Below are 21,694 nucleotides of genomic sequence, written 5' to 3'. Positions count from 1 at the left end.
TACAGATCCAGTAGCAGGACTGCTGGGTCACAGTTTTATAAATAGCAAAAGTAAGAAAATCTGTAATATACTCTCTAAAATATACACATCATTAGTAGAGAGAGTGAGCATGCATTAGGATGATGCATGAGGAGCATTCAAAGGCAATACACACAGATGGAAGCAACTCACATAAAAGGGAGGTGCATGCAGAAGGGCAACTGAAACTCTAACACTGCAAGACTACCTATGTTTTGTGGTCACCATTATTGCTCTGTTTTAATTTCCTAGAAATATTTTTCACTGAAAATTACAGCCTACTCTTCCTCTGTATTCTAACACTGTATGCGTGTATATTTTTCTTCTTGCTCTCATGAACCTTGGTTGTGGTTGGATCTTTTTAAAAGTTTTTTTTTAGCTCAAATGATTATTAGATTATTTCTTTTAAATTCTAGTTCTAATGATTATTAAATTATCTCTTTTAAATTCTAGTTCTAATGATTATTAAATTATCTCTTTTAAGTTCTATTCCATTATCCTTATGAAGTTTTCAAGTCCTTTTCCACTTGAATAATCCTTTGGTTTGTTTGCTACATTTTCTGTGGCTTCTACCAGTTGACCTTCTTTTATATTGATTCTATCCTTTTTTTTTTTCAAATTTTCCACATTTTTTAATTGCTATGGATTTTTGGGATCAAATTGTTTTGTTTCATTTTTAATGAAGATAGATTTCTCAAGAAATCAGACCTACAGAAACCATACTTTAGTGGTAATATGTCTTTCATTTCTTTTGAAGTGTTTATATTCATTTTGATATGTATTATATCAAGCTTAGCTTCATTTGAGAGGACACTCTTTAGGATCTTTTAATCCACAGTATTTATTCATCATATTTTCTCATTTCCTCATATCTTATTTTTCCTTCTCTGAGAGGCACTTTTGAGTGCCCTTATTTGTCCCCCTTCTTTCCTCTTAATTATTTGGGGAAAGTTTTACTCAATCTGGAGGTGGGTTGGGTGGGAAATTGAGATTTGGCACTTTATGACCTCTCTCTTCCATTTTGCCTGAATGCTGGTCAGAACTTCTTAGAATAGGAAAGTCAATGGATCTTCCATTGAATCTACTTAGCCATCAGATTAGGGTAGTTATCTATTATTTCCTTAAGGAGATGTATCCTAGCCTTCCAAATAAAGAAAGCTGATTATTTATTATAGTGCAGATATTGACTTTGAGTTAAAAAGAAAGTTTTGTTTTGTTTTGTTTTAAATTAGATCAGACTATCTCATTGATATGTACAATACTAATGCTTGTGGAATAGTCTGAGACAGTACAGACACCTACCATTTGGGGAGCACCTCTCTCAGGATATCACTGTTCTTAGGGAAAGAAAATGAGAGATCATCTAATCTAACTTTATTTTACATATGATGAAATTGAGGCTCAGTAAGAGATTTGAACTTGGGTCTTCTAACTCCAAATCTAGTATTCTTTTCTCTATACAATGTCATCTCCCTCTTAGAGGTATATTTTAGAACTGCTTGCTCTTGGGGGCAGTGAGGTAGCTCAGTGGATTGAGAGTCAGGTCTTGAGATGGGAAGTCCTGGATTCAAATTTGACCTCAGATACTTTCTCCTTGTGTGACCCTGGGCAAGTCACTTAACCCCCATTGCCTAGCTCTTACTGATCTTCTGCCTTGGAGCCAATACACAGTAGTAATTCTAAGATGGAAGGTAAGGGTTTAAAAACAAAAACCAACTCTGAGTTCTTACCTCTCACCCATCAGATCAGCAAAGATGACAGAAAAAGAACGTGACAATATCTGAGGGACTTTGGGAGCAGGAGCCATGTAAGATCCTGTCATGGGGTCCCATCAGTTCCTAGCAGACCACTGTGCTTTGAGTGTGGGGTGAGGTCAAGGCAAAGGTGAGGGGAAGGGGCAGAGGAGGGCTGGGCAACTCCCTGATTCTGTAAAATATGGAGGAGTGATATGAGAGCTCCTCCCACCCAGGGTTGTTGTAAGGATCAAAATGAGATCATATTTGTAAATGTAAAAACTTGAAAGCACCATATAAATGCTAGATACTGTTTTTATGAACAACAATGACAATACCAAGAATAATATGGATGTTTTTGCATGACTGCACATGTCTAACCTAAATCAAATTGTAGATAAATTGGCTTTGCTACCCAGAGACATTCCTAGTTGTGGTTCAAGAGGTGGTGAATTCCCCTTTTGAAGGTCATCGGGGGCTGGCCGGGTGGCCACTGATGTTCTAGCATGGATTCTTTGGGGGTACAGGTTGGACTAGAAGGTCATTATGGATCCTTCTTAAGTCAAATTCTGTGACTCTGTGAACTCCACCTAGATATTCTATGGGCATCTTAAATTTAACACATCTAAAACTACATTTCCTCAAAACTCATCCTTCTTCTTTTGAGGTTCCTGACCTTATTTGACGTGGCCTCTATTATTAGGTAAACTCTCATCATATCTTCTTTAGAGGGTTGCTGGCCTCCTTGCCTTTCTTTCTTCCCTTCTTTGTTGAATTAAATTGAATGGAGAGACTTGTGATGAATGTACCTAGGTGGCATCCTATTTTAAATGATGGTTTACTCTTGTAGCTCCCCCAGCCAGCTTTCAAGGAATGAAGAGGTAACTCCCTAGAGGTGAGAGTTGGCCATTGACAGCAGCTATGTGGGTAGGGAGAGGGATTGGGAGGAATGTGACAAGGAAGTATTAAACTGATTGGGATCTGGATTAAAGAGACAGCAGAGACTATTCCAGCAAACTAGATGTCCAGCACCATCAATTGAGAAGGCTAGCAGATGGGGTCTTCTTTCTTCCACTTTAGTATCCCCCTTCCTGGGCCAGCTGGAGAGGACTTTCTCCTCTAGTCTTCTTTCATTTCACCCCACCTTCACATACTCCCTTTCTCTAGAGACTTAGGAGAGCAGAAATGATTAGCTTCAGGGACCTGCTAGGTTATTCCATGGTGATTATAATCTAATAAAAACGAAAGATAGGCTCATGGCCTGAAGATAAGGGAGAAAGCAAGCTCCAAATTTTGTCTCTGGGAGGTTAGTTATAAAACATATTTAGAATAAATGATTCATTAAAACATTTCACCAGGAGGTTGATTCTCTTAATTACCAAGCCAGGACTTGGGTCCTATCTGGGATATTCTTTAAAGTATGAAGAAAAAACATCTTCTCAGTACCATCTCTCCATTTATCACATTGGGATGGTTTCACTATCATACTCAGTAATCTTTAAGCTTAACAAAAAACACCATTGCCCAGTGAGAGAGTGGTGTAATGGGAGTATAAAGTTCTAGCAGGAAAAGTCCTCAACTGTCCACCTGGAGATAAAGGAAAAAAGGAAGAGAAAAATCACCCTTGCATGACTACCTGCCTTTGAAACCAAGGGATCAACGACTATGTCAGCTCCTCTGCCTATTGTAGATATCTGTTCTCTCTCCAACTGACTCTTTGTCCCCCATTTTCCCAACTGTAAGCAGTAAATTACTGAAATATTTCATATTCTCTCTTCCACAAATCACTGAGACCTGCTAGTCAACTAATTCTTCTCTTCAGGAAACTATTTCTTTCAAGTTTCTGGAATCTTTCTGGAAGGCTACATGCACAGGAAATGGTATAAAGAATAGCTCTGTGAAAATGTATGATCAATGAAGAAAGTGGGCCAGTCGACACTCTGGGAGCATGGTAGAGCTGGATATCCTGAATTCAATTTAATTGAGGGACCTTGGTATCACATGAACAGCAGGAGGGAAGCTCAGTAACTTTCTTAAAATCACTTAAATTCTCCAAACAACTTTCCTCTCCCCACAAGTGAAACAGTCAACCAAAATACAAAGTAATGATAGATAAAGCCACAGAATAAGAAGACTGAATCCTTGACAAGGTTTTTACCTTTCATATAATTCAGAAAATCCTTTATGAACACCAGAGAATTATAATACTTAGAACACTTCCTTGGCACTCCTCTCCTACCAGCCTTTCCTCTACCAGCACAAACAAATTAGCAGCTCACATAGGGCGCAATTCTATGGTAGGGAGATTCTGTGGCTTCAATGATATTGAACAAATTTCCCTTTAAACACATAAGAAATGGCAGACACCGCCTCAACCCAGATACATGAAGGAAAAAAGAATGAAGGAAGAACTGGGCAGGCTTAAAATAGATCACTTCCTGACCTGGGCACAGTTTTAGGATAAAGACTAGCCCCAAAGCTGAGCTGAGGCTCAGTGTTAGGCTAGGAAACAGCCTAAGTTCAGAGAGGTTCAAAAGCAGGCTTGATTGCAAGCTGTTGAATTTTGAGCCATAGTAGTTCCTGGAGACTATTTCAGTTTGGTGGAAGAAGTGACCACACCAATTAAATCATTGGTATGATAGTAATTTAAAATACTTACCTACTCCACCTCTGTGCTAAATGGGCATTTACTCTTTTATCCTTAAGTCAAGAAGATGTGAGAAGACACAGCTCCCATCAAAATGGAAGTTAGCAATGAGTAAGTCCTTAGTCTGACGATTTTGAAGAAAGGCATTCATTATCTTTGAAGAAGGGCAACATCTCCTTTTTGTTTTGTACAAGGGTAAATTTGTAGAAGGGCATTAAAGCTGTCATCTTAATAAATCTACTTCCTGTTAACCAATTTTTATAATAGACAAGATTAAGACCAAAGCCAGTCAAGCCTTTGTACATAGCTTACTACTTTAAGCTTTTAGTAGCCACTTCCTCACGCCTGTGAAGGTTTCAGAGAGCTGATATCATGAGATCATTTTTCTTAAAGGCTCCCTTTCTAAGTCCAACAGGTTTTTGATTATGTACCCAGGCATCTTAACCAGAAGACTGGGTTGATTTGGATTCAACTGCTCACACATCTTAAGGCATGCACCTTTATGTAGGTACAAGATGCCCAAACATTGTCAGTCTCCCAACAAAAATCAGATCCTAAATAACTTGGGGGTGGAGGGGATCCCAATGGATTTCAGACTCAGTATCTTTTGGAAGACAGAAGGAAACTCGGTTTTACCAGAAGTGCATCCAGGACCTTTTTCTATTCCATATCATTCATAAGAACTACTGAGAATATGTGTGTGTGTGTGTGCATGGGCTCTCTGGCTTCCAGACTCATCTAAACCAATAATGCTGCAAGGTCACCGATAATCTCTTTATTACTAAATCCAGTAGCCTTTTCTAGCTTCCATCACAAATCACTCCTGTTACAACAGGAGTGTAAAGCTACAAATAGCAGCTTTAAGGATTACAAAGGGCTTTACAAATGTTATCTCTTTATCTTCACAAAAACTCAAGAAGGTAGATACTATTATTGATTTACATTTTATAGATAAGGAAACTGAGGCAAGCAGAGATCGAATAACTTGCCCAGGTTCAAATAAGGATCCTCTGAGGTTGGTCTTCCTAACAACAGATCCACACTTTCACCCATACCACCTAGCTGTTTCACATACACTAAATTTAGGGAATAGGAAAAATAACAAGTAATAGTACTATTTTGATAGTGTTCTGCCAGTACTGATAGGGGCCCAGAAAGAGCATGCTACATTCCTGCAGATATGCCAATGATTACTAACCTTTGCTTTAAAAAACAAAAAACAATACTAATTAGCATCAGTTTAAAGGGGAGAAAATGATAAACCCCAATTCTGAATACTTTCTCCCCTGGGTTTTTGTGCCCCCTACTCAGTTGTGGTTTTCTTCCTTAACCATCTATTTCTTCTCAATATCCTTTGCAGGTTAGTCATCTATATTGGGTCCCCAATGCCTGTCCCTAGAGCTGTCCTGAGTCCTCTCATTTTTTCTTGATACATTCTTCTCAGTGATCTCTTAACTCCTAATGATTCAAATATCCCCTCTGTGGATTTCTTCCAAATATAACATCCAGCCCTCATCTCTGCCCTGAGTTCCAGCCCTGTTTTGTTTGTTGAACATGTCAAATGCATATTCCCTAGTGCAAAAAGAGCACTCAAGAGCTCTCTCTGTGGGGACGAGAGCTGTCACACACCACAGTTCATTACTTAGAAAGGGAGGAGAGCTCAGAGCTGCTCCCTTCCCCACCTCTACCATGCTAAGGATATTTTTTCACTTCACCCGCCCCTCCACCCAACAGCCCAAGGAAAACACTTCCTCCCCTGGTCTGAGGTAAGTGGGATAGGGGGCAGGGTCTCTAAAAGGTTCACCATCACTCGCGTAAATACTCACCTGGATTCTTAAAACTGGTAAATCTTTCCTTTTCTGTACTCAGGGAAACTAAGATTGTTACACCATCTCATGCCCCTAAATAATTTTATCTGCCTCAAAATGATATCAAGGTATGAGCTTTAACAAAAAACTGTCACTAAAGTCTGTTTTGGGATAAGGATTTTGCACTTGTGTTAAAATCAACAAGAATGTGAATATGAGAATAAAGTACAAAGTTATTCCAAATAAAGTAGACATCTAAACACAAAATCAAAATTCTGTATATGATTTTTAGGTCATCTTCAGCATAAATCTATTGGTAATTGACAATAAGACTCCTCCACTGAAAATTTCAATTAAGGTCCTGAGTTCTCTTTCTAGTAAGACTGTTATGTCTCACAGTTAGAGAGGGACATGGGGAGTAGACTTGAGTTGGGCAGGGAGAGTTAAGTCTATAAACATGTCAGAACAAGGTATAAAGAAGAAACAGGATCCCTTCAAAGAAAAGTGAAAAAGATGGGGAAATTTTTAAAATATATTTTTATTTTGTTTTTATATCACTTCCATTTCTCAATGTGTGCAGGTATCCCTTTATAAACAAAATGAAAAAGAGGGGGGAAGACAAGAGAAATTAAATTAGTCTGGCATTATAGATAGCATTCCACATCTCTTTGAAGGGTGGGAGAAGGTAACTTCTTTTATCTTTTGTAGGTCAAGCTTGGTCATCATCATCTTGGAAGTGCATTCAGATTCCATGGTTTTGTTGCTGCAACTCTTATTTCCATTATTGTACAGGGTCACTGTTACCAATTTCCTTTTCTGCTTTTTTCTCAGTGTTCACCAGCTTCTCTGGATTCATCATTTCTTACAAAGCAGTAATACTCCATTGCAAACAATGAACCACAACTTGAGTCATTCTTTGAATGATGGGCATCTCAGTTTCTTGTTCTTTGTTACTACAAAAACTGCTGCTATTTTTATCATGACATCTTTTATCATTATTATCTATTAAATTTTTATCTTTTTCACCATCAGCTACTTGAGAGTAAGAGCTATCCTTTGTCATTCTATCTCCAGAGCTCAGCACTAGGCCTGGCACACAGTAGGCACTTAATAAATGTTAGTTGACTTGCAGCATATTCCTAGCAATGTAATTTATTGGTAAAGGAGTATGGGCATTTTGGCTACTTTCTTCATATTATTCCAAAACTGCTTTCAAAAATTGTTGGATCAAGTTAGTTAGGTGGGTGATTTCAAAGAAGTCAGGAAATCAAATTTTGTTGCTGTTTTCTTTGGTGATTAGCAAGATGCATGAGTTTATTAGTTAAATCTTTATCAAGGGTTCTCAAGGTGGGGTCTATGGATTAATTTCAGGGATCTGTGAACTGGGATGGGAAAAATATTACATCCTTATTTTCACTAACCTCTAATTGAAATTTAGCATTTCCTTCAATTATTTAAAAACATTAATTTAAGGGCAGCTAGGTGGCTCAATGGATAGAGAGACAGGCCTGAAGATGAGGTCCTGGACTCAAATCTGGCCTTAGACACTTCCCAGCTGTTTGACCCTGGGCAAGTCACTTAATAGCAAATGACTAGCCTTCAGCACTTTTCTGATTTGTAACCAATACTTAGCATAAAATCTAAGACAGAAGGTATGGGTTTAAAAACAAACAAAAACTGCTCTAAAACATGGTTCAAAGGCTTTACAAGACTTCCAATGGAGATTAAGAAACCCTGATATTTACCAATTGTAAGAACTAAGCAACTTTTAAAAGCCTATAACTGGCTTTTGATGTTATTAGGTTTTCAAAGGTTCAACTAATTTACATTAGCTTTTGCCAAGGGACAGCGTGGTACAGTGTAAGGAACACTGCCTCTGGGTTCAAATTCCACCTGTGACATAAACCTGTATGGCTTATAATCTTCCTGGGCCAGTTTCCTCATCTGTAGAATGAGAGGTTTGAAATAGATGGCCTCTCAGATACGAAATCCCCTTGGGTTTTTCAAGTCCTACATCTAACAAAAGTAGTTGGTCCCTAACCCCTTTTCTATTGCCCCCCCCACCCCCACAGTAGCCTATTACATTTTTTTTTTAATGAGACTATCATTACATAATGGATAGTGCACCAGACTTGGGAGTTAGGAAGACCTGGATTCAAATACTAACTCAGACATTTAGTAGGTGTGGGACCCTGGATAAATCACCTAACTGCTGTGCCTCAGGATGTTTTCCTATAAACAAAGGGACCAGAACTGATGGGTTGGAAGGTCCCTTCCATTTCTAAATCTATGATCCTATGAATCTATGACTAGGCAGAAAACACTAACAGTTAGAGGTTCCCTATTGTTGGTTATTTTTTATGTAAAAGATAACTTCATCTTTTATCTCCCAGTTTTCACCAAATGGACTTCATGAATATTTAACTGCCACTACTGAAATAGCACTAGCTTATTACTCTTTGAGGAACAGAGATTATAGATTAAAATGAACTGAAGTTCTTACTTAAGTCTTTACACTAATAAATATTTCAAACAATTCTTGGAAGACAGTGTAATTAATACAGCAGGAAGAAAGCTGGACATAGGAGCCAAGTAAAATGATTCTGCATATCCCACCTCTGACACATAATTCTAAGTACTAGTGGATGGGTAAGATTCTTAATTTGCTCTTCAGTTTCTTCTATAGTGATAAAAAAAAAAACCAAAAAAAAAAAAAAAACAACACCCAACTCATTGACTAGTGTAAGGACCAAGACAGAGGGAATATAGATGCAAAAGCATTCCTGGGATCTTGAAGCATTACATGGCTATCAGCTGTCATCATTTTTCTTTTTTTCAGATTTCTCTGCTTTTTATTTTCTTAAAGGGTCACATTTGCATCAAATGCTACATAACAGAGCAATCCTAGGACTGGTTAGCAATTGTCAGTCTTTTCCACTCCCCATCCTCTATAAATGCTGATTCTATGAACCCTAGTATCTGGCCTTTCTCTGACATCTTGCCCTAATTACTTCTAAATTCAATCCTCCTTGCTACATTCTTAGCACCAAATTTTTTTAATAATTTACTTCTGGTGTTCTCATCATCTTTCTGCAAATCCACATCATCCTGACGGGTCCAGATTGGATATCCATCAGACCTCTGGCCTGTCTGCAAGAAAGAACAAGTGGCCTCCAGTTCTCCACTGTTCTTCAAGAAAGCTTGTGTGACTGTTGCTAGATCCACATTAAATTCCTCCATTAAATGTCTGATGACTTTGATGGCAGCTCCCACATCAGGAGAAAGAGAAGAAGGGCTTGAACTGCTTTCCTCTGCTTCAAGCTGAGTTTCCAATACAACAGCATCTTCAATGACCTCATCATCCTTTGAAGCCTCTTTTGAATTGGAGTTATTTTTCCCAAGGCTAGTCAGCTCTCCATTCTTAATCACAATTAATTCAAGGTCAGGGTTCTGATCATGAACCTAAAAGTAATGAAATAAGAAAATTGAGGTATTCCATATTACCTAAAACTACCAAAGGAAAAAGGTAATTAGTACCTCCAAGCAGCTATTATAGGATATTATAGCTTATCAGAGATGACCTAGGACAGTCTCTGATCTTACAGATCAGAGGCCCACAAATGCAAAGTAACTCCTAGGTCATTAGTTACTAGCAGAATCAGGAAAAAAGCATATTCTCCTAATTTCATTTCAATATTCCAAATCATACTACCACTATTTGAAGTCTGTCATGACTATTATTGAGGACTTTCCATCCACTCCACATGGTGGAAAAATCAATGTAAACCACATATTTGAAGAAGTGATAAAGAGTTTCTACAGTGGGAAATAGAAAGTCAAAGGCAGATCACTGGCGCGTAAAAGGCAACTAGGTCTCATAGACTTAATTAGTTTATTCATTTATTTTTAAAACCCTTACCTTATATTGTGTATTGATTCTAAGACAGAGGAACAATAAGGGCTATGCAATGAGAGTTAAATGATTTGCCCAGAGTCACGCAGCTAGGAAATGTCTGAGGACACATTTGAACCCAGGACCTCCCATCTCTAGGCTTAGCTCTCAATCTACTGAGCTACATAGCTATTTAGTTTATTTTATAGCTATATTTTATATATATTTATAGCTAACTAGTTTATTTTTAAAATTAATTTAAAGATATACATAATATTTTTCTTGTGTCTCAAAAATAGACTAATGGGATAATTTTAATTACTAATATTCAGTGTGGTATAATAGATATACAGTAATTCTCATAGATGGTGTAACTCGTTCCCTGGTTTTCCCCATAAGAATGGGATAAACCCACCTCTGACACATGAGGATGGCTGTGTGATCTGAACACTCAAAGCAATTCTCAAAGACTAGGAATTACAGAGAATGTGATGCTCTATGCTGGTAGAGGTGCCTACACCAATGAAATCTTAGGTCTAGCCCCTATCCCTGGTCCTTACCTGCTTCACTTTCAAATCATTACATCTTTCTACATATTATTTTTCTAATTTGTCATGTCAATACATGTTTGAAATGATACTGAAAATGACAGAATATACACACAAATCTACATTTGAAAAAAAATTTTTAAGTTGCTTTTTCCCCTAATGTTTAAAGCTCAGCTCACATTCATGAGGACAATTTAAATCATTTTTCTAAAAGTATAAACCAGTCTTAATTTAAATAAATAAAAGTGAATTTGGGACCAGTGATCAAAGGAGATGTATTTTATAAATGAACATACCCATTGTATTGCTCTCCCTCCTCAAATGATATAGTTCCATTTTTGAGGCCTAATAGACCCTGTGCACAGGTCTTTCTTGGAAAGGCCTTACTTTCAATTATGCTCTGAATTCCTAATGTGTTCTGGGTCTATATCTCTAGTTTGAGTTGAGCAGTAGTTCAAAGGAGATGAGTGGGAGGTGGGAAAAAAAAAAAAACCCATTCTCTACAAACCTCATTCTCCTTAATCTCCTGGTTTTTGGAGCATAAAATGTCCTCCTCTGTGGTTTCACTGTCTTGCACTTGCTCTTCTGGACTATCTTCCTCAGGTATATCAGGGTTTTTTTTCTTTTGTGGTTCTATAAAAGACAAAATATAAAGCAAAAGAGACACCCCCCCAAATGAGCAGTTATTAGCTGTTTTTGCCCAAATACAGAATGTATTTTTCACTCCACATGCTTTGATCCAAGGGTTGGTCCCAGTAATTTCTTCCAATAGAATGCATCTTTTGATTCAACTGACACATGAGGAAATAAAGATATATAACAGCAAGAGCTTCTACTCATACTTCTAAAAAAAATAGCCTCTTTGGAATAGTACCAGTATTCCTGGATTCTGAAATACAAACCATAGTCTATTTAAGTAAAGGACTAGGAATAAGTTTCTTAATGTCAATTTTTTCAAATAAACTAATCATTTTAAAGTCAAAGTTTTTCCAAGAACAAAGTTCTCTAAAATCCTTCCTTAAACTACTGGGAAGTTTAGACATACTGGAAATCCTTTTAAAAAATGTAAAATCCATGTAGCTTTTCTTAAAAGGGCTTATAATACCACCAGCAGGCAATGAGTACCCAAATAGTCTTTATAGCAAGAGGCTAGAAACCAGATGTAATGGGGGTGTTCTTTTGCTTTGACATCCCAAAAGTCTGATAGCTTCTTTTAAGGGTTAATGATTGCCCAAGTAGCCTTTTAGGGCTTGAAGATAAAAGTTCTCCCTTAGAGGGTTCACCACTAGCTTATCTGAGGTGAAAAAGGAAAAAGTTTTATTCTGGGGAATTTAACCTTGAGACACTAGTGATTGTTACTGTTTTGGGTGATGATTTAAACATTGATAGTATAATCTTATAGTTGCATTGAATCTTAACTTACCTTTAAAAATCCTTTCCAATACACTACCTCATTTTATTCTCACAAGCCTCTGAAGTAAGCAAAAAGGCATGCTTATTATTGTATTGCTCATAAGAAAAATGAGGCTTGTAAGGACTAAGAGATTTACTCAATGACATACAACTCAAAGAACTAAGATCTTTCCATTATAAAACCAGTGCTCTTTCCACTATACCTCATGTCAAGTGGATAAACGTAGATCTATACATAGAAAGAAAATTTTAATTTTCAGCCTTTACAGTTTGACCTGCTTCTCAATATTAATTCCCCTGCAAAGTCTTCTTTCATTGCCTGCTCCCTAGAGAAATAAAGAGTAGCAAGGCTAACATTTAGAGGTTAAACTAGAAGGGCAGTTGCTCCATCATTCCACAAACTCCCCCTGGGAGTTAATAGCTTATTAATCTCTAAGACACTTGGTTCTAAAGCAGTAAACAAAACAAACAAAAGCAACTGGGTTGAGTAGTTTAAAAAAAATTGGAATTGACTCTATTCTTGCTGTCATTTTTGTGTCAGCCTTAGAGTGACAGGTTAAGCAGACTTTAATGTTTAAGAAAAATTAAGATTCCTACTAGGGCATTTACCAGCAGATCATTTCTGGGGAGGCAGAAGACTAGCTAAAACACAACTCTCAGGCAAAGCTGGTTGTTTGGCTTGCCTGAGGGTCACAATGGTAGTAAAAGTGGCACAGCCAGGATCCAAACCTCCTTCAATTTTGCCCTTTCCTCCCACTTGGAATCATATTTATTTGCGTACAAGTACGTGTCATATTCTTCTTCAACTCCTTTGTGAGCTCCTCAAAGAAGGAATTCTTTTTACCCTTACCTTCCTGCTTGGAATCAATACTGTGTATCAGTTCCAAGGCAAAAGAATGGTAAAGTCTGTTAAGTGACTCCAGAATACACAGCTTTGGAAGCATCTGAGGCCATATTTGAACCCAGGACTTCTCATCTCTAGGCCTGGTGCTCTATCCACTTAGTCACCTAGCTGCCTCTTTCTACCCTTTTTTTTGCAGCCCTATGTACTACCTGACATAAGTGTTCTGCCCACAATGCAGAGGGATATTTGTTGAGTTTGGTTTGGGGCAATGAGTACAAATGTGGGGCTTTGCTTCCACAGAATCAGAGACTACAAATTTTACCTCCCCCAAAATTAAGATTTGTTTAAAGGTACCCCCAAAATGGATCCTTGGTGGGGGTGAGAACAAAAATCAAGATCTGTTTCTTTCCAGTACTAGGAGGGCACTGTCCAGTAAAAGTGGCCATTACCCCAGTCTGCGGGTTCTGTTTCTTCTGCTTTTCTCTTGAGCTTCTGGCCCGGGCTGGCAGGCTCTTCCCCCTCCAGGTGCTTGTACTCCAGCCCCTTCAGGTGCTTGAGATAGCGGTCTTTCATGGCCTGCCAGGGATGCTGTGTGAGGGCGGCCTTTTCTAGGGCCTTCCACAGGGTAGTGCCGGTTTGCGCGCTGGGGGAGCGGGAGTTGTCCTTCACATATCGGACGATGGCCAGGTCCTCGGCCTCAGTGAAGGCGTCCCCAGGCTCTCCAGGGGCCGGCTCTGGGCTCTCGGAATCCCTACGGCCCAGGCGGTAGTCCTCCAGCTCCAGCCTCTCGTTGCGCTCCACGCAGTCGGTGATGTACTGAGTGGAAATGAAGTCCCCTGAGGCCTCAGCCTGTGGCTCCCCGGGCTGCGCCAGCAGCACTGCCTCGGGCTCCTGCACCCGGCACAGGCTGCCTCCGCCGTGCAGGATGAGTGACGACAATCGGCGCTTAGCAGGGCCCGGCCGCACGTAAAACGAGATGGAACTGCCGTCCTCCCGGACGAACAGCGACCGCGAATGGGTCGAGTCATTAGGGTCCTTGCCCATCTCTAGGCTCTCGGTCATGGCCCTGCCGGTCCACAGGGCCGGAGGCCGAGATTGTGAAACCCCGCGCTCGAGGATGCTCGTCAGCCCCTTCTGCGCATGCGACACCTCAGCACTTTAGCCCCCTCAAGAAGCCACTGCCACGCGTGCGCACTCACTCAACAACCCGAGAAAACAGGTCCGTACCAAGGCTTACCCCAACCGTGCCCACCGCTAGCCAGCGGGACAACGGCTTCAGCGCGTGCCTCGCTTCTTCAAGACCTGAAGCCAAGGGAAGGTGAGGCACCGAGTAGGATACAGATAACCTGACGCGGGGAAAGGTCCTGCGAGCCTCCAAGAAAGAGGGGAGTCCTCCGTGCGCAGCTAAGTGATGGAGCGGGGCCAGTGGGCGTGGCCTGAAAACCTCTATCCGGAAGTTGGAGGCTTGCTGGGAGTGACCCGGAAGTAGGTCCCCGACATCCTCTGTTCAGGTTGGGCTTTTGGAGTAAGATGGCTGTGGTGTAAGAAGCGGCTGTAGCTGAAGATAGCATCGGGACGGAACTGAGGACGAATTTGGGGAATAAACGCTGCCAAAGGGAACGTTAGGGCCTGTGAGGTCCGTAAGGTCTGGGACTCGGAGCCGCTTGGGTTTGGGATAGTCTCGCCCGTGCTGCTTTGAAGAAGCCGCCTTCGCCGCTGGAAACTACAAATCCCGTGATGCATCGGGCTCGGTTGTCTGGCTAGAATTCGTTCTAGGGAATTCCGCTGTCTGAGGCCGCCCCTCCTAAAACCTGGTCTCTACCTAAATTCGTTTTTAATTTGGTGGGAGGGGGGAAAAGTGAACTCTGTTCTTTCGTTATTGAACTCTGAGACTTTTAAAAGCTTAGAAGATATCCTAAGTGAGTCTTAGAGTCCACTAACTACGGGTTTGAAAAGATAGAATCATTGATCTAACGAAAATCCAGGCAGGATTTCCCCTAAAAGCAATGTTAAGATTATTCGCTTTAAAAAATAATCCCTACCTTAAGTCTTAGAATTATAACTGTGTATTGGTTCCAAGGCAGAAGAGTGGTAAGGGCTAAGTCAGTGGGGGTTAAGTGACTTGCCCAGGGTTACACAGCTAGGAAATGACTAGGAAGCTAGATTTGAACCCATAACCTCCTGGCTGCCGGCCTGACACAATTCGCAGAGCCACCCACCTAGTTGCTCCCAGAATAGGCTTTTGACAACAGGCTAAATTGCATATTTTTCAAAGCAGCCCTCGGAAAAGAACTTAAAATCTCTAGCTCTTCATAATTCATTCTACTTTGCTGCAGAGACATTTCCGAGTCACAAATGTAAAGAAAGTCACCCATCAGTAACTACTTTTAGTTTTTCCTCTTGCTTGAGTGCTAATTTGATAAAAAAGATATCAAATGGAGAGGTCTTACTCTCTAAACAAATATTCAAGCATAGTCACATCCATTGAGTTTGTGTGTAGCACATTGGCTAGCCATTCTTTACTAAATTAGAAAAATTATACGAATTGGATCCACAAACACTTTCTTCCCAAGCATTGAGAAATGTTTTTCTTATTTGTCCTATTATCTTTAATCACTAAAGTAGATACTCTAGTGTTGAGGTAGAGGCAGTAATTGCCTAATAGAAAGAAATAAAGACTTGCAAACAAAAGAGAGTTGGTTTTATCCTGTATCCAGAGGTAACAATAAATATTTCATGAGATACTTACTTGAGTAAGTATTACAGGGCTTATGATAAGCATTTGAAAATAAGCCCCTCTGATAACCTTAAAGATTAAAAGAATTTGCAGCTTGTGTATCTCCTTATATTGCTGAGGATGAGGATATAGAAAAATTCTATCAAGAATTTAAGACCCTAAAAATTAATTCATCATATATCTTAATGCTCCCTCATTTCAAAGAAAGGTAGGCCTAGAGTAAACAGACAATGCAAGTATACAGAGAACTTGATCTAGAATTTAATAGGAGGAAGGGAGTAGGCTGGATGGGAGTAGGCTGGATTACCTTTGGAGAATTCTGGAATATTTTTCATAAATTTGCTCTTTAGAAATTCATTCAAAGAAATAAACCATTTTTCATATGGAGAAAATTGAGAAAGGAAAATTTAAACTCTTCTGATAAAGCTTTACTCTTTGGGGAACTCTCCTTTGAAACTTTACAAAACCAATAGGGATATGTCTTAGAGCAGTGATGGGCAAATTACAGCCCACGGGCCAGATGCGGCCCCCTGAAATGTTCTTTCTGGCCCTGGGACATTATTTCTAATCTGACAAATACAATGAGTAGGATACAATACAATGAAAATTTGAAAGAGTTGCCTTAGAAATAGACTGATAGTTGAGCATTTCCTTTCCTTTGGCCCCCTCTTTAAAAAGTTTGCCCTTCACTGTCTTAAAGCTATATCTTAGTGGAACTGAGCTATCTCTAATGGCTTATGAATACATTTGGAGCTCCTCAGGTTGCAAGTTAAAGTTAATACTTTGGGGTTAGAAGGATTATTAGAATGAGTTGGAGATTGAGGTAGAAGTTGAACTTGGAAAAACCTAATCTGTCTCCTGAATTCATTCATGTTAGCCAGTAGTTTCTGGTGTTCATATTCATCTAGCAGCATAATTTGGAATTTAAATTTTAAATATGATCAAATACTTTAGGGAATGAGAATGCATGGAAATAGCTTGACTATAGTATGTTTCTGTTTATAAAGTAAATGAGATGAAATCTCAAAATGTCAGAATAAAACAGACCCTGGATTTGAGGTCAGAAAGCCTGGGTTTGAATCTCATTTCATCTCATCAAACTCTGTCATTTAACTAGTTATGTGACCTTAAGCAAGTTGCTTCACCTCTTGATTTCATTTTCCTTGGCTGCAAAATGAAGGATTTGAACTAGATCTAACTTTTTCTGATTTATTCTCATTAGTCTTATACATCCTCAGAGCCCCAAATATTAGTATTTGGTGGCAGTTATCTCTTACTGTTTGTTTTTCCATATAGAAACTTCCAGATAATAATATATTCTTATCCATTTCTCAAAACCTTTTCGAACTCCCTCATTATAAACATTCAGTGTGTGCCACCTGTATATCAGGCATTGTTCAACAGCACCAAAAAGATTATTGCCCATTTAGTTCACGGACAAACCCAGACCCTAATCTCTATTTCGTCTCTATGAGAGTTTCCTTTTCTGTATAAATAATATTAATCCAAATTAATCTTAATCATTTCCTGAAATTTCTTTTCCTCCTTTTTTCTGAGATAGTTGATCGTTTTTTAAGTCTTGATTTTAATCTTGGCTATGGTCCATGAGTGAAATTCATAATGACGTTTTCATTCTTCTATCTTCTCTCATTGTCTTCCTCTCTCCCAAAGATTTGATATCAGGAGAGAACTGTGACACCAGTGATACTTCATCATCCCTAGTGGGTATTTTCCCCCAGCGTATGCAGGTGGGTGGAGGCAGGGGTAATGGTTTTCAAAGACAGTTTCCCTCAGTGTGGCAGGGAAGACAGTGGAGGAAGATAGTTTCCAAAAATTTCTCATCTTTAACTTGATGTTGAACTATAACTTGATTGGATTACTTATTAGTTGGCCACAAATAGGCCTCTCTGGAAAGCGTAGGACTGAAAATTCATTTGTCAATTGGAGGGGGGCAATAAGAGTCTCCTAACATCAGAAAGAAACTTTATTTATACATTGATCAGGTGCTCCTTCTGATCTACCATGTTCATGTTTCCCTTTAGGCAATAGTAACCATTAGCCCTGGAGTGTTCTGCCATGTTGAAGCAAGCTGTAAGTAAGCTTATTCGTGGATCTCTGCACCAAGCTCGCTGGACAAAATGGTTTCAGAGGGAATTTCGGCTAGGTCAACTTATATCCGTCACCCCACTTCACAAGGACAAGATCCTTTCTGATAAAAGAAGGTTGGTGTGATTATTACCTTTTCTGTTGTCATATGAACAAAACTGAACTTCTTTTCTGATTTAGGGAAGCCTTAGGTGGTCTAGGCCCATTACAATAGAAAAAGAAGTCTTGTTATCAACACCAGAAGCTTAAGGAATTCAGATTGTTTTTTTCTCCCAAGTCCCAAATTAACTGTTTGGGAATACAGAAGGTTTTGTTTTGGGGGTGGCTCTGAGATCATTATTGCCCCTAGATGTAAGGGATAAAAAGGAGTTTTTGTTGGGTGAATATTAAAAGGTTTGGTTGCCAGGGAATTGAATAATTATCAATCCCCAATTAAAGAATAACCTCAAGTTAAAATGACTTTTATGGAAGTTTATTTACAAATAATAAGAGAAAGAGAAAATAAGAAAATGAGAGAGAGGATAGGACAGGATAAGTAATCTAACACACTAAATAATTTGCTCTGGCCCCCTTGTTCAACAGATCTAATCAGTCCTCAGTTGAAGGGGGCTCAGCCTTGAGCCCAAGGCCAGAGGGCTGGAGGTGAATGAAGCAGGAACTTCAGTCACAGAATCTCTTTTTAAAGAGCAGTTCCTTTAGAGAAGTCCAGAAAGATTTAGTCTTTACACTCACCACGTGTAATTCTAAGGAAAGATTTAAGAACAGTCTCACCAAAATCTCAGAGTCCCAGGTCCAGCACTCCTCCAGGTCTCAAGTCGCAAACAAGAAGAGCTACAAGTGTGTGACCCTGGGCAAGTCACTTGACCCCCATTGCCTACCCTTACCACTCTTCTGCCTTGGAGCCAATACACAGTATTGACTCCAAGACGGAAGGTAAGGGTTTAAAAAAAAAAAAAAAAAAAAAAGCTACAGGAAGTTGTCACTCTCTTTTAAGGGGGCTCTTTTGATTCACTTCCTGTGCCTTCCTCTTAGTTTACATGTCCAATCACAACAGACGCTTTTCTTAGGACTGCCTACAAGAGAGTCAATAAATTCTGATTCATTTCTCACTCTAGCACATGTGGGTCACAGACCTCCCAACTTGTGAATTAAGTAGAGTTGTTTACACTTTTGGGGATTAGATTTGAGAATGGGCAAATTAGATTTAATCTCATTATCACATAGAAGAAGAAGTAAGTGTTTGTCAAGGTAATAGTTGTGGCTTTTTTTTTTTCTAAGCTGCTACTGAGGGCCTTTTCTCTGCTTAGACATTTTGTTTTAATCTTAGACATTTTGTTTTAGCCAAACCATTAGGGAAGTCTTTAGGAATATCTTGATGTGGTTTCTTTTTCTTTTTTTTTTTAAACCCTTATCTTCTAGCTTAAAATACCAAGACAGAACAGTGGTAAGGGACTAGGCAACTGGGTTAAATTACTTACCCAGGGTCACACACCTAGGAAGTGTTGGAAGCCAGATTTGGACCCAGGAATTCATGTTTCCAGGCCTGACTCTCTATTCACTGAGCCACCTAGCTGCTTTCTTTGCTGTGATTTTATTTTATTTTTTTTTAAACTTTTCATTTTTTTAAACCCTTACCTTTGTAAAGGGAGAAAAAGGGTTTTTGGTTGAATATACTAAATTTTGGTCACCAGGGTAAATTTCTCCAATTAAGGAATAACCTCAGGTCAAAATTGACTTTTATAGGAATTTACAATTGAGAAGAGGTAGAAGAAATAAGGAAATAAGACTCTAACACAGTAGTTAAATTACTACGATCCCCTAATTAATCCAGTTAGATCTAATTAACCCAAGTCAAGAGTCAGAGGGCCCAGAGGCAAATGAAGCAAAAGCTTCAGTCACAGAGTCTCTATTAAAGGGAATTTTTTTAAGAGAAGTTCAGAAAGATTCAGTCTTTAAACTCACCACATGAAATTCCAAAGGAGGATACTAAGAGCAGTCTCACCAAGGTCTCAGTGTCCCAGCCAGCACTCCTCCACAGACTAGAAAAGCTAGAAGACTCAGCCCAGCTAACTGAGGTCTCTTTTTAAAGGAGTCACTTATGGGTCACTTCCTGTGCCTCCCTCCTAGTTTTGCATGTCCAATCACAACAGACGCTTCTCTTAGGACTTCCTAGAGGGCAGTCAGTTGATTCTGATTCATCATCCACTCTAGCACACATGGGTTACAGACCTCCCAAAATTGGAGGTGCTCTCACCTTTGGTGATTAAATCTAAAGATGGGCAGTGTAGATTTAGTCTAATTATCACACCTTCCATCTTAGAATCAGTATTGTTTATTGGTTTTAGCTAAGTACTGAGAACTAAATAGCTTCTTATCTTTTTCAAATCTTTTTTTTTTTAATCACTGCTTGTTTGGTCTAGACTTTCTGTGGTTAAACAACTGGATTTTTAAGTGATAGTGTTTCTAATGGAAGACTACTGGAACGAAAGTGTCTTGGAAGTAGATGTATAGCAGAGTATAATACAGGGTAATATACAGTGCTTTCTTCTCTTAGGCAACTGCCATATTGAATTTTATCTCTTTTACACAGTGAGCTGAAGAGACATTTGAAGGATGAGAAGCAGCTGAATCAACCACCTGTCTCCAGTCACTCTGTTGACAATGGGCTGCCCACTGATGAGGAGAGCCTGGATCCACATGTGAGTTTCCTAAACTCTAGCTCAGTAGTGTTAGAACTGGCCACCTCTCTGATTCCATTCTGCCAGATAATTATTTCTTCTTTTTATCTGTTCTTGGAAATCCTAAGAAAGATTGGCTCAGAGAAATAAACAAAACAAAATCTTTTTAACTTGTCATTGGTCCCTTGAGATATTTTTAAGCCCATTTATTGGATGAATGATGGACATTTATTAAACATTTACTTGGAGGGGAGGGAGTGTCCTGTAGAAATTAACTGACAGAAATGATGTCCCAGAATATTTTTATTAATTTACCCAAACTGAACTTCATGCGAATAAGCTTAATTCTGTTCTCTAAAATTATAGGCTTTCTTCAGGACAGGCAGTTTTTCTCTAGTGGTCTGTAAATAAACCAAGACACATGAACTACTCAAAATGGGGACCAGTGATTTTTTTTTTCCCATGATTGGTGGTAGATTTTATAGCCAAAAAGTGAAGGAACCGATGGTGCGCATAGAGGATAGAGTAGAAGGTTAAGAAGAGAAGCACAAACTAAAGAACAGGCTAAAGCTATATGAGTTATAGAATTGAAGTAGTGACTCTGCAATATGAAAGGATGCCCGTAGCAATCCATAGAAGAAAAGAGTTGAGAGTTACTTTTTTTTTTAACACTTACCTTCTGTCTTAAAATCAATACTAAGTGTTGGTTCCCAAGCAGAAAAAAAAAAGTCACATTGATTTGAAAGTATGCCCAAGTACATGAGATACCCCAGTTTCCTCTATATCTTTTCACAAGAAAAGACAAGAAGTATTTATTGTGTGTAAATAGAATTAGCTCAAGCCCATTCATAGTTAAAACTCTAGCCACCAGAGATAATGTCATCCCCACCTCCCTTAGTGGGGAGGGGAGATGAGTTACCCACACGTGACAATAAGTAACAAATCAAGAACAAGGGACGGCCCTTTGGGCAGTCCAAATCAGTTAGAGGCTGCCATTTGTCCACTTAAATTAGAGGTGGACCCACAGGGAGTGACGAGAGACACTATCTCTTCAAGTATGTTGGTTACTTCCTGTGGAGGAGTTCCCGCTTTGAACTTGGTGCTGAAGGTTCTTGGCTGAGACCTCAGAGGGCTTCTCTCTGAATGGTCACATGGGTAAGTTAGGCTGACTTCCTTGGCCTACCTTGGCGTTTCCAAACTCTGCCTTAAGTAGGCTATTTACCTCTCTGATTGCTATGGTCTTGTGGCTTGTAGCCTAGTTTAATTAGCC

General features: G+C 39.2%; 2 protein-coding genes across 3 annotated transcripts in view; one reads left to right on the top strand and one right to left on the bottom strand.

The window, feature by feature from the left end:
* Positions 1-8,320: 8,320 nt before the first annotated feature.
* On the bottom strand, positions 8,321-14,306 carry LOC123234576 (TERF2 interacting protein). Of its 2 annotated transcripts, XM_044660489.1 has the most exons (4): positions 13,347-14,306; positions 11,155-11,279; positions 9,636-9,668; positions 8,321-9,578 (listed from the first exon to the last, which is right to left on the bottom strand). In XM_044660489.1, exons 1-4 carry the CDS (start codon positions 13,963-13,965, stop codon positions 9,210-9,212), a joined length of 1,146 nt encoding a protein of 381 aa, XP_044516424.1. In that variant the 5' UTR covers positions 13,966-14,306; the 3' UTR covers positions 8,321-9,209. The 2 variants fall into 2 exon arrangements, with proteins under 2 accessions (XP_044516424.1, XP_044516423.1); XM_044660488.1 differs by having other exon boundaries at positions 8,324-9,668; positions 13,353-14,301.
* Positions 14,307-14,615: 309 nt separating this feature from the next.
* LOC123236732 (lysine--tRNA ligase-like) overlaps positions 14,616-21,694 on the top strand; it is a 29,329-nt gene continuing 22,250 nt past the window's right edge. Inside the window, exons 1-3 of the mRNA XM_044663124.1 lie at positions 14,616-14,717; positions 17,683-17,862; positions 20,337-20,445. Of these exons, the coding sequence (XP_044519059.1) occupies positions 17,717-17,862; positions 20,337-20,445 (255 nt within the window). The 5' untranslated portion in view covers positions 14,616-14,717; positions 17,683-17,716. The remainder of the gene's footprint in view (positions 14,718-17,682; positions 17,863-20,336; positions 20,446-21,694) is intronic.

The sequence above is a fragment of the Gracilinanus agilis genome, chromosome 2, assembly GCF_016433145.1.
Source record: "Gracilinanus agilis isolate LMUSP501 chromosome 2, AgileGrace, whole genome shotgun sequence".
Lineage (NCBI taxonomy): Eukaryota > Metazoa > Chordata > Mammalia > Didelphimorphia > Didelphidae > Gracilinanus > Gracilinanus agilis.
This window is presented reverse-complemented; position numbering and strand designations above follow the sequence as displayed.